Here is a 12523-nt window from a genome sequence, read left to right on the forward strand (position 1 = left end):
TCGCCCCCCCTCCACACTTTTTTTTTCTCTCTCTCTCTCTCTCCCCTTTGCAACAATGTATACGTTTTCGCGGAGGGAGGGGGCGCGCACGGGAGACAGCCGCGCACACAGGGAGGGAGGGAGGGGGGCGCGTTCTGAAATAATATAGTCAGCCATTTTTTATGTAAGGGGATTTTTTCTTATTGGGGGGGTTGTTAAAAAATAAATATAAGAGGGGCGGCCATCTTTGTTGCTCTGCCTAGTGTAAAAATATTCCAAAACGCCCCCCACTCTCTCCCGTGGCCGATTTGAATATTAAATAAAATATCAAACATCGGCCGCGAGAAAATCTCTTGTATATTTTATATTTTTATTTTCCCAAACCCCGGCGCCGCTTTTCCGACGGGACGCGAGGAACGGATCCCGATGACAGGAGGAGAATGTCCTCTCCGCTGCGCTGCTGCGAGGAAGACGAGGGCATGGTGGTTCATTCCGAGGGAGGAGGTTTCGATGAAGAAGAAGACGACGACGACGACGGGGACAGAGACGAGGACGCAAGCGACATAAACTCTCCGGCGGCGCCTCGGGAAACTGCAACAGCCGCCGCCGCCGCCGCCGCGCCAGGTAAAACAGCCAGGAGACGGGAGCGCGCACAGAGAGAATATAAACACTTTACTTTTGTGCAGAAATGTGCAGGACAGTGTCCGGAGTGCAGCCGCAGTTTGTGTCCCATGTCCGGAGAGTCTCCACAAGTCCAGGGTGGTACAGTAGAGGAGTGCATATCAAATAAAAACACTTGTACTTGTGCAGGAATGGGGACAGTGTTCGGAGTGTCTCCACAAGTCCAGTGGGGTACAGTAGAGGAGTAGAGCACACCAAAAATAAAATAAAAACACTTATACTTGTGCAGAAATGGGGACAGTGTTCGGAGCGTCTCCACAAGTCCAGTGTGGTACAGTTGAAGAGTAGAGCACATCAAATAAAATACTTTTACTTGTGCAGAAATGGGGACAATGTCCGGAGTTTGTGTCTCACGTCCGGAGCGTCTCCCCAAGTCCAGTGTGGTACAGTAGAGGAGTAGAGCACATCAAATAAAAAATAAAAACACTTATACTTGTGCAGAAATGGGGACAGTGTCCGGAGAGCAGCCGCAGTTTGTGCATCATGTCCGGAGAGTCTCCACAAGTCCAGTGGGGTACAAGAGTAGAGTACATCAAATAACTTGTGGTACAGTGTGGTACAGTAGAGGAGTAGAGCACATCAAATAAAAAATAAAAACACTTTTACTTGTGCAGGAATGGGGACAGTGTCCGGAGTTTGTGTCTCGCGTCCGGAGTGTCTCCCCAAGTCCAGTGTGGTACAGTAGAAGAGTGCACATCAAATAAAAACACTTATACTTGTGGAGAAATGGAGACAGTGTCCGGAGTTTGTGTCTCGCGTCCGGAGCGTCTACCCAAGTCCAGTACAGTACAGGAGTAGTGCACACCAAAAATAAAATAAAAATACTTTTACTTGTGCAGAAATGGGGACAATGTCCGGAGTGCAGCCGCAGTTTGTGTATCATGTCCGGAGCGTCTCCACAAGTCCAGTATTACACAGTAGAAGATGGCATGCTCGTAAAACGGAAACACATAATAACAATAATGATAAAAGTCCAGTTTCCCCGCCAACATAGTTGTTGTACATACATGTTGCTGAACACGCCTGAACACACCTGCAGCTGCAACACAAGAAAAGACACACACAAGGGAGTGAAAAGCTCCACAAGAAAAAGCATGTAAATCCAGATGTGTTGTTTTTCCTTCAATCCTCCACTTCCTCTTCTCCCACCAGCCAAAAAAAGTTTGTAAACCCACTTCAGTCCCAGCTGGGTTTTGTGGTCACTCAATACCCACCATGAAAAAGAGAGAGGGGTGGGTGGGTGGTGTGTGGGGTGGGGTGGGGTGGGGGGGGAGTTGTCCCTTAAATCCCTTTGACAGTTGCTGGTAACAAGGTCGCCCTGAAGGCTCGTGCAGGCTGGAGAGTCCTCTGGCCCCAGGCTGAGCATAAATAGAAGTGTGCTGGATACCCATCTCCAGGGGAGGTGAAGCTTGTTGCTGTGCTCACATAAAAGCCTGGTGATGGTGTGAAATCGTGGACACACTCACCCCCCCCCCTACACACACACACACACTTCCCTTTGCCCCTTTGTGGCCATGACAGGTCAAAACAGGACACGGTCTGCTGCACGCTGCTCACTTCCAGGACATGAGGGTGCAGATCCCTCTGCTAGCTCAGCATACCTGCTCTCTAATTAGCTGCGTTATCACTATCATTATTATTATTATTATTATTATTATTATTATTATTATCATTATTTTTTGCAGGATGTGCAGGAGTTCTGCAGCAATACAGGATATTAAGGATTGGGTGATATGCACGTGGCTTTCCTGGAAGTTGCTGTGACAGAAGTTGTTTTTTTACAGGGGGCACAAAGTAGAGAACATAATTTATAACATGCATGGGAACAATGGTGATACATTGGCTTGGATGCAATGCAGATGTGGTAAAAACACTTTTAAAGTCACAGTGCATGTGTCGTTAAAGGAGGAAACGTGAGGCTCACTTCCTATATGCATATTGCAGGAATCAGGCAATGCATTGTCTTTAATTAGCTCGACTCGTGCCAGACCGTGCCAGACGGATAGATCAGTGTCAGGCTGGAGCTTTAACCCCTTGACGACCTCTAGCAGCGGTCACAGAGGGGGGTCACGGTCCCGGCTGTGGGAATAACGGAGCCGCGGGGGGGGGGGAGCGGCCTCTGGATCACCGGGGCCTTGCGTGCGTGCTGCAGCCGCCCCCGGCTCGTCTTCAGCGGCTGCACGGATACACAGAGGCTGGTGGTGGAGGAGGGAGAGAGGGAGGAAGCTGCTGCTGCTGCTGCTGGTGGTGCTGCTGATGCTGGAGGGAGCGAGCACCAACAAAAGCAGGCAGACAATAAAATCAGACACACACACAGCTTGTGTTTGGGTCAGGCTTTAATGCTCTGCTGCATTTTGTCTGAGGGCTGCAGCTGACTCCTTGTTTACTCCATGTCAGGTCAGGCTGCAGGTTGAATTGCTTTCCCTGAACTTGTGATATTACCCCGGTGCTATTTCTTTATCATAAACCACTTGGTGATATCAATTAATACTGAAAAAAAGGAATGATAATTGATGTCTTCAGGTCTTACAGTAGCATGAGGCCTCTGTGTGTGTCGGATGTGATCGAAGCACCGTGGCTGGTTGTGAGGTAGTGGATGAGGTTTAACTGTTTAGACTGTGACTCCAGCAGAAACCTCTTGATCTTAAATTCTGATGATTTCTCAGTGTACGGTCAAGCTTATTAGCCAATCCAGACGGAGCCGAGAGTATTAGCATCAACATTAGAGGTAAATAAACTCTCTCGCTCTGTCCGTTTATTACATTCTACCAAGGAAGTTCGGCTCAACTCCATTATTTCCACTTCCTCTGCTCCCTGGAAGCAAATGTTTTTCAAATGCAGCCCATATTTAAATCAGATTCAATTTGTTGTTCCGCTGTTGTTTATTGCGAATCAAAGGGGTTTAAAATATAGACACACACTCAACAATTTTCACCAGAGATGGTTCGCGTCACAATAAACCAATTATCCCTAATCTGTGGCACCAGCAACACCAGCTGTCAAATCGACTTACAGCCCTGTGACAAACTGTATCTAGCTTAGCATGTGGCGTAATTCAGACAAGGTCAGAGGTCGCTGCAGCCACACTGGCTATCATGCAGGTCTTTGTGGAGTGTAATTATGTTCCGCCGGGGATTAGCCGGCTTGTTCGGAAGTGTTGTGAGAAGATTATTGTTCATCTGATTGTGATAGCTGTCTGTCATTTCACGCTGTCTTTAACTCCCCCCCGCCTGCGCCCGCCTCCCCAGAAGAAGAGGCAGAGGCGTCAGACAGAGAGGTCCCGTGCAGGAAGAAAGGACGGCCGAAGAAGAAGAAGGACACAAAGAAGAAGGACAAAGAGGGGAAACCTGCAAAAGCAAAGAAACGCAAGAAGATCGTACGTTTGTTGAGCTGTCACACACTGGATTGTTCCCACTTTGATAACTTTATCACACCATCTTAATTATTTTTTTTTTGCACCATCTTCCTCTTTCAGGAAAGCAATGTAGAGAGAGACTCGGACAGAGAGAGAGACTTCGGCGAGAACTCCGACAGTGTCGCCAGCGACTATGGATCTGGGGAGAAGAAGAAAAAGAGGAAACATAAAGAAAGGAAGGAGAAGAAAACCAAGAAGAAGAAAAAAGATGACGTGGAGCGGGACAGCAGTCAGGAGGAATCATCAAAGGTAAAGAGTTGTTGCTCAAACACATCTATACGGTACGTCCGTCCTTGTGTGTGTCGGGACCCTTCTCATTTGATTGGTGGGTTCTTCCCGGCAGCCAATGGAGCAGAAGAACTCGGCCCAGCTGGCAAAGGAGTGGGGTCTGGAGGATGTTGATCATACCTTCACAGAGGAAGACTACAGCGAACTCACCAACTACAAAGCCTTCAGCCAGTTCATGAGGTAGGAAACTCCTCTTCTGTTTACATGGTGATGAACAAGCACATGTACAGTGTTATCAGAAATACCTTAAAGGAGACATATTATGCCCATTTAACCACAAGTTGATATGGTTCCTTGGGGTCTTAATGAAATGTCTGTAACATTTTTCCCATTCGACGCACTCTAGCATATAGTTTCTGACATAGAGGAACCACAACAAATCGCGGGAGTTTTTTTTTTCAAGAGTTTTTGGAACGGTAGACACGCCCGATACCCAAATTAACGTGTAGAAGCACTACAAAAGTGGAATTTTCATAATATGTCCCCTTTAAGTACTGGTGGAAGAGTGATGGAGTCACAATCAATATCCACGAGGCCGAACACAAATCCTTACGTCTTGCAAAAGCTAATCTTTCCCAGTCCACACTAAAATGTTTGGTCATTTTTTTCAGATTTTCCTGCTCCACTAGCTATTTATGAAAAGCTCAGGGTTTGGCTTTCACGCACATGATTACAATGATCAAGTACACAACTCAAGATTTCTTATGCAAGAGACAGAGAAGATGTATTTCCCTGTAAGCCGTTTTGTACAGTATTCAGGACAGCTGCTTTTTAAAATCTGTTTCACTGATGTTTAACTATCAAAAGTTTCATCCCACCCAGAAGAATCGTTCAGAAATAACTGTCCACGACCGAACACTGATCCATGAACCTTGGGTTAAAAGGGCACAAGTACTTTTACTTGAATGTGTCTCCCTCTGGCACTTGTGTCTTTATCGTGTCAGCCGGTTGTGTTAGCCGACCAGCCGTGCTGTCAGTGGGTCAGTGTGTCAGTGGCAACGTGCCTCTGCCCCTGTGACTGATTCAAACCTGCACCGGCTCTGATAAGACAGAGTGATCCATTATGCCTAATATGTGTGTGATGGGTGGTTATCTGGTTGTCAGATTTGGCTCAACTCGAACTCAGGCAGAAAAATTGTCCTTGAGGTTGTTCCACTTAAAGTCTACCGCCTCTAAAGAGGTTAATTTAAGTCAGATGTCTGCTCTTTGCCTTGTCCGCCGCGGTTTCTATCTTCTCAACGATACTGCTCTCTCGCTCACAGGCCAATGATCGCCAAGAAGAACCCTAAGATCCCCATGTCCAAGATGATGACCATCCTGGGGGCCAAGTGGAGGGAGTTCAGCTCTAACAATCCCTTTAAGGGCAACGCCGCCGCCGTCGCTGCGGCTGCTGCAGCTGCTGCCATCGCCGTCGCCGAGCAGGTCTCTGCAGCGACCGCCTCGCCTGAGCCGCCGCCACAGCCACCACCAATCAGGAAAGCCAAGACGAAAGAGGGCAAAGGTCAGTCGTCAGCTTCAGACACAAAGCCTTTCCTCCCCGGAACTCTCCTTAGATTTTCTGTCAACAGTCAGTCGTGTGTCTTTGTGGTTTACATGCTAGTACGAGACAATAAACTAAGTGTACTATGGATCCAAACATCACTTTCACACATAGAATTCCTTGTCAATCTTTATCTAAACCATTGCTTATGATCTCAGAATAAGGGACGAAAGAGGGCAAAGGTCAGTCGTCAGCTTCAGACCCGAAGCTTTCCCTCCCCTGTAACACCCTTAGAATTTCTGTCAGTTTCACAGTCCTTTATTGAGTAATGCAGCTAAAGAAGTGAAAATAAGTAGGTTGATATCATTTTTAATTGGTGCGATTCATGTTTTTAATTGTTCGGACATAGAAAAATGTTTTCCAGTAAATACTGACCCTAGATCAGATGTTTAAGAGGCATATTAATAAACAACAGTCAGTCACGTGTCTTTTTGGTTGACATACTAGTACCAGACAATAAACTGAGTGTACTATTGATCCACACATCACTTTAACACATAGAATACCCTGTCATTTTTTTATCTCAACCATTGCATATGATCTTCTTATCCGTCCAGGCCCTGGCTACAAAAAGCGCAGTAAAAGCCCTCGAGTCTCAGACAAGAAAAAGGCTCAAGCAAAGGCTAAAAAGATGGCACCCATCCGTATCAAACTGTCGCCCATCGGTGCCAAGAGGAAGAAGAGCTGCTCCGTGAGTATAAAGTTCACGGCGTGCTGAATACAGTGGAAGGAGCTCTGTAAACACCCTTGGTTCATTTTCTTTCCTTTTCTCTTTGACTAAGTCCTCGACTCTTTCTTGTTCTCCGTCAGAGCGATGATATAGAGGAGGACGAGTCTGAGCAGGAGGACTCCAGCGTCCACAGCTCCTCGGTTCGCTCGGACAGCTCCGGCCGTGTCAAGAAGAACAAGCGAGGACGTCCTGCCAAGAAGAAGAAGAAAAGTAAGGGAAACTGCTTTTTACATGTACAGCACAAATTCATAAATGATATATAAGATGATCGTGTCCTAAAAAAACTCCTGGGGCAAACGTTGGGGAATCATGCAGCTTAGATTCACTTTTTTTCAGTTTAAAGGATGTCTCATTGTGAAAAGCAATCCCAGTCGTATAAAAGCTCCTTCTGCTTCCTCCCTCTATGTGCCATTTCATGCCCAGCTCCAGTCCCTGGGGAGGAGGAGGGCGAGGGCTACGAGACGGATCATCAGGACTACTGCGAGGTGTGTCAGCAGGGGGGGGAGATCATCCTGTGTGACACGTGTCCCAGAGCTCATCACCTCGTCTGTCTGGAGCCGGAGCTGGACAAGGCCCCCGAGGGCAAGTGGAGCTGCCCGCACTGCGTGAGTACAACTTCACAAGCATACGTCGATTTTGCTTACGCGCATTCTTATTTAGATTGATGGATGGATAAATATTCAGAAGAGGAAAGCATTTTGAGTTTCATTCATTAGGGCCCGAGCACTGACCTGACAGGTGAGGCCCTATTGAAATTGTAAGGATTATTATTATTATTAATTATTATTCAGGCAAATGAATTGGCTTTTTGAGGGCTTTAACATGCTCAAATTCTTACCAAAATTTGCAGAAAGTTAGAAAGTGGTGAACATTTACATATTCTGGAGGAATTTTCAATGGGCGTAGCAAAATGGCTCAACGGTGCCCCCCGAGACCGCCGGAATGTGTTCACATTGACCGATCTTCACAAAAATCGATACGCAGGTGTATCATGACCAGACAAACAAAATGTCTCAGGTGCAATTGGAAAAACGCCACAGGAAGCCTGCTATTTTGTATTTAGTGGGCTTTCTTTTTGTGATTTTCCTACGCTGTGTTCAGGACATTCCCTGTTTTTAATCCTTTGCCAGGAAAAAGAAGGAATCCAGTGGGAAGCGAAGGACGAGGACTTTGAGGACTTTGAGGAGGACAGCGAGGACAGGGTGATATCAGACGTCGGAGCCGGGATTATGATCCCCATCGAGACGGAGGAGGAGGATGACGACCACATGGAGTTCTGTCGGGTGTGCAAAGACGGGGGGGAACTGTTGTGCTGCGACACCTGCACCTCGTCGTACCACATCCACTGTCTCAACCCGCCGCTGCCAGAGATCCCCAACGGAGAGTGGCTGTGTCCACGGTGCACGGTTCGTTACTTCTCCCATATCTGCAACAAATCTCATATTTCTATTACGTCCATATTCAGATTTTGAATATCACGTGTATTCCTTGCTCTAGTGTCCGCAAATCAAAGGTCGCGTCCAGAAAATCCTCCACTGGCGGTGGGGAGAGCCTCCATCGCCGATTCCTGTTCCCCCGGCGCCTGACGCCGAGCCGGACGCCCCCCCGCCGCCACCCATGAAGGGCAGAGCCGAGAGGGAGTTCTTTGTCAAGTTGGTCGGGCAGTCCTACTGGCACTGCACGTGGATCACCGAGCTCCAGGTGAGAAGGGGATGAAGGAGAAGTGAGATTCAAATACAGAAAGCATACTTTAACAAATTGACAGTTTTTTGCACAGAAAAAAATACAAGATTACAAAGATGGAAGACTGTGAAAGACATTTCACTCTCGTAAATCCTTTCAACTAATAAAATCATCATTTCTCTTTCTCTTCCCCTTTGTCCGTCTTCCCTCCAGCTGGAGATCTTCCACTCGGTGATGTACAGAAACTACCAGAGGAAGACGGACATGGACGAGCCTCCCAGTCTGGATTATGGTTCTGGAGGAGAAGACGAGAACGGAGTGGGAAAGAGCGAAAAGAGGAGGGCTAAGGATCCTGAGTACGCCATCATGGATGACAAATACTACAAGTATGGCATCAAGCCTGAGTGGATGATGATCCACCGCATCATCAACCACAGGTACAGTCTTTACTTTCAGTTTCTGGGCTTCAGTGTGTGTGTGTGTGTCAATAAAGATTGTTCAGTGAGCTATTTGTGACATAAGTAGCTCAATAACATAACATCAGCTCCCACTGTTTGTCCGTCAGTGTGGACAAGAAGGCGACGTACCACTACCTGGTGAAGTGGAGAGACCTGACCTACGACCAGTGCACCTGGGAGAGAGACGACCTGGATATCCCTGATTTTGCAATTTACAAGGCCAACTACTGGAGGCACAGGTAGAACTGACTATTAAACTTTACAGATTTAAAACCGGAAAAACAAAGAACCTATAATTTCTAACAAGCAAGAAGTGTCAAACTTTTTTTTAATGAAACTTGGTGGATGGTTGGAATAATGGCCAAGGAAGAAACCATTAATCTTTGGAGCAGATTTGATTAAGAGGGCGGATTCAGGAGTTTTGTCACTTGGCTGATTAATGCATTTACTTGATAATATCTTCTTATCCAACAGAGATTTAATAATGAAGGAGGATCCAGACAAACCCAGGAAGATGAGGAGCAGGAACCCAGAGGGTGAAGAGGATTCCTCTGCTTCACCCGTCACTGACGTGAGTCAACTATTGCTGGAGTTTCGATATTGTGGCGTCTGATTTACAGCAGCTTCCTGTTCATATCTTAATATTTTACACCAAATCTCCATTTCTACAATTTCTACGTGACTTTTTCTGTCCCTCCAGCCTACGATAAAATACGAAGAGCAGCCAGACTTCGTCACATCGACCGGCGGGACGCTGCACCTGTACCAGCTCGAGGGTCTGAACTGGCTTCGGTTTTCTTGGTCCCAGGGCACCGACACCATCCTGGCAGATGAGATGGGCCTCGGCAAAACCATCCAGACCATCGTCTTCCTCTACTCACTTTTCAAAGAGGTACCAGGGTTATTGTTATTGTCTTATTTCCACCTCCCTGTGAATGATGATACCGAAGCAGAGTGTGGATTATTCTCTCTCTGATCCTCAGGGTCACACCAAGGGCCCGTTCCTGGTCAGCGCTCCGCTCTCCACCATCATCAACTGGGAGAGGGAGTTCGAGATGTGGGCACCCGACTTCTACGTACTGACATACACGGGAGACAAGGACAGTCGAGCCATCATCAGAGAGAACGAGTTCACCTTCGACGACACGGCTGTCAAAGGAGGAAAGAAGACCTTTAAACTGAGGGTGAGGAAGAATCTCAGTATTTTGAGCAAGAAAATTAATTCATACATGCCGTTAAATAACCTAAAATGTAAGAAAACAACATGATATCAAATGACTTCTGCTCATCCTTCTGTTTGTGCTTCTCTTACTGCAGAGGGATGCTACTATTAAATTCCACGTGCTGCTGACGTCCTATGAGCTGGTGACCATCGACCAGACGGCTCTCAAGTCCATCGACTGGGCCTGTCTGGTGGTGGACGAGGCTCACCGGCTCAAGAACAACCAGTCCAAGGTAGTAAACAGTTTAAATGAATCAATGATACAAAAATAGACAGAATTAGATTAAAAAAAACAAGATTATTAACATTAATGTGGAAAGAACATATCATAAAATGTGTTGACGGGACATTGTACAGTTGACAAAAATAGGGGGCAGTCCTCTGGTGGACAAACCATGTAATGACAACATTTTACATGTCCTGTAGTTTTTGGATGTAATTTCTGTTTACTGTATTTAACCAAATCAATTAACAGTTCATATGGGTATTTAAAGTATACTAAACAATACCAAACACTATATGCTCCCATGAATATCAATGAGATGTAAAAGTGGCCAATAATAATGCAGATGTATCAGTTATTGTCTAAATATTATGAATAGTCATACATGTTGTAAAGAATGACAGGAACTACATTATTTACTATCGACCAAATCATCGGAGGTTTTGGTTTGAGGATTTTACTGGTGTACTACCCCTCGAGGAGAAAAATTATATCAATGTACAGTATATAAAGGGACGTATCTACGACGGGACAGAGTTTGACATTTTCTCGTCCTTCTTTGCAGTTTTTCCGGCGTCTGAACGATTATAAGATCGACCACAAGCTGCTGCTGACGGGAACTCCTCTGCAGAACAACCTGGAGGAGCTGTTCCACCTGCTCAACTTCCTCACGCCCAACCGCTTCAAGTAAACTCACAAATATACACATGCTGAAATTCAGGAAGAAGATTTTCCCATAGAATACTGTGTATAACTAGCTGGAATCACCTAATACACATTACCTATGTTCCCCACCCTCTCCACCTCCCTGCGTACAGTAACCTCGAGGGCTTCCTGGAAGAGTTTGCCGACATTTCCAAGGAGGACCAGATCAAGAAGCTCCACGACCTCCTGGGGCCTCACATGCTGCGGAGGCTGAAGGCCGACGTCTTCAAGAACATGCCCGCCAAGACCGAGCTGATTGTCAGGGTGGAGCTGAGCCCGATGCAGAAGTATGACAGAAGTAGGGGGGGAGGATGTAGGCTGATGATTTACTGAAATAACCACATGACCTGAACCTCCTGCTGAGACTTAGACACTTGGAGATGCAAGTGATTGACAATGGAGAACTCATAAAATACATAGAAAGTGATTAAGAAGCTGTGGTCACTTTGGTTTTCTGAAAAGCCCAGTGGCTTCTGTGTGAGCTCGACAATTTCTTTGAGAACAAAAGAAATTGCAACTCATTCACCATGATTATTGTTTTTTACGGGAATCCAGCCCCACACTGAGGAGACATAAATCAAAAATACTGCTCACTGCAGTTTAAAGTGCTCCTTTGGGTTCCCACAGGATAAAATATGGCTCCTTCAATGTCTTATATATTAATATGGAACTTTGAAGTTTAAAGTGGGAATACTCCACAGCACCAGTAAGAGAAAACAAATGAGAGTAAGAACTGAACAATGGAGGGTAGAGAGGAGACAACAACAGGAAGTCTTTGTGTTACACTTTATTCACACCTTTTTTTTTTTAAACACAGGAAATACTACAAGTTGATTCTGACCAAGAATTTCGAGGCTCTGAACACGAAGGGAGGAAGCCAGGTGTCACTGCTCAACATCATGATGGACCTCAAGAAGTGCTGCAACCACCCCTACCTCTTCCCTGTGGCCTCCATGGTACACACACACAAACACGCACACGCACACACACACAAACACACACACACACACACACACACACACACACACACACAAACACACACACACACAGTAGCAGTACACGTCTCTTTGATATGCTTGCATTTCCCTTCTTTTACATTTCACTTTTAATCCTAAATCGATAAGCAATGACACCTTGTGGTCATTAAAGGTAATGTTTTTACCCCTTAAAAATGTGATACACAGTCAAAATTGCAGTTGAGATCCAATTCTTCATTTGTTGTTGTTTATTCTTGTGTTGTTGATTGTAGGAAGCTGCGAAAACACCCAGCGGTGCTTACGAGGGGTCGGCCCTCACCAAGGCTTCCGGGAAACTGACGCTGATGCAGAAAATGCTGAGGAATCTGAAAGAGCAGGGGCACCGGGTGCTTGTGTTCTCACAGGTACACACTTGCATCGATGCACAGATACACACAAATGCGCAAACACACATACACAATGCAGAAACACAGGCAAGTGTATAAACGCACACCAGATGGATATCCCCCGTCGCAGATGTTATATTATTCCCATGAATCCCCCCAGAAGGCTCAGCTGCAGACTGCGGTTCCAGCTGTGCATGTTTGTGTTTGTGTGTGTGTGTGTGTGTGTGTGATTAATC

The 12523-nt window shown here is 46.2% G+C and overlaps 1 protein-coding gene across 6 annotated transcripts in view; it reads left to right on the plus strand.

The window, feature by feature from the left end:
- The first annotated feature begins 203 nt into the window (after positions 1–203).
- Positions 204–12523, plus strand: part of chd3 (chromodomain helicase DNA binding protein 3) — a 39260-nt gene continuing 26940 nt past the window's right edge. For 2 of the 6 annotated variants that reach the window (XM_061066173.1, XM_061066170.1), the window contains exons 1-20: positions 204–603; positions 3909–4036; positions 4136–4324; positions 4419–4543; positions 5626–5864; positions 6461–6594; positions 6714–6843; positions 7039–7238; positions 7764–8039; positions 8131–8334; positions 8530–8753; positions 8861–9013; positions 9249–9345; positions 9475–9666; positions 9758–9958; positions 10092–10229; positions 10785–10906; positions 11038–11211; positions 11742–11880; positions 12174–12305. In XM_061066173.1, coding sequence (XP_060922156.1) covers positions 420–603; positions 3909–4036; positions 4136–4324; positions 4419–4543; positions 5626–5864; positions 6461–6594; positions 6714–6843; positions 7039–7238; positions 7764–8039; positions 8131–8334; positions 8530–8753; positions 8861–9013; positions 9249–9345; positions 9475–9666; positions 9758–9958; positions 10092–10229; positions 10785–10906; positions 11038–11211; positions 11742–11880; positions 12174–12305 — 3381 coding nt within the window. In that variant the 5' untranslated portion in view covers positions 204–419. The remainder of the gene's footprint in view (positions 604–3908; positions 4037–4135; positions 4325–4418; positions 4544–5625; positions 5865–6460; positions 6595–6713; positions 6844–7038; positions 7239–7763; positions 8040–8130; positions 8335–8529; positions 8754–8860; positions 9014–9248; positions 9346–9474; positions 9667–9757; positions 9959–10091; positions 10230–10784; positions 10907–11037; positions 11212–11741; positions 11881–12173; positions 12306–12523) is intronic. The other 4 variants (XM_061066172.1, XM_061066176.1, XM_061066171.1 and 1 more) reach the window with 3 other exon arrangements.

The sequence above is a fragment of the Limanda limanda genome, chromosome 22 (genome assembly GCF_963576545.1).
Source record: "Limanda limanda chromosome 22, fLimLim1.1, whole genome shotgun sequence".
In the NCBI taxonomy this organism is placed as follows: domain Eukaryota; kingdom Metazoa; phylum Chordata; class Actinopteri; order Pleuronectiformes; family Pleuronectidae; genus Limanda; species Limanda limanda.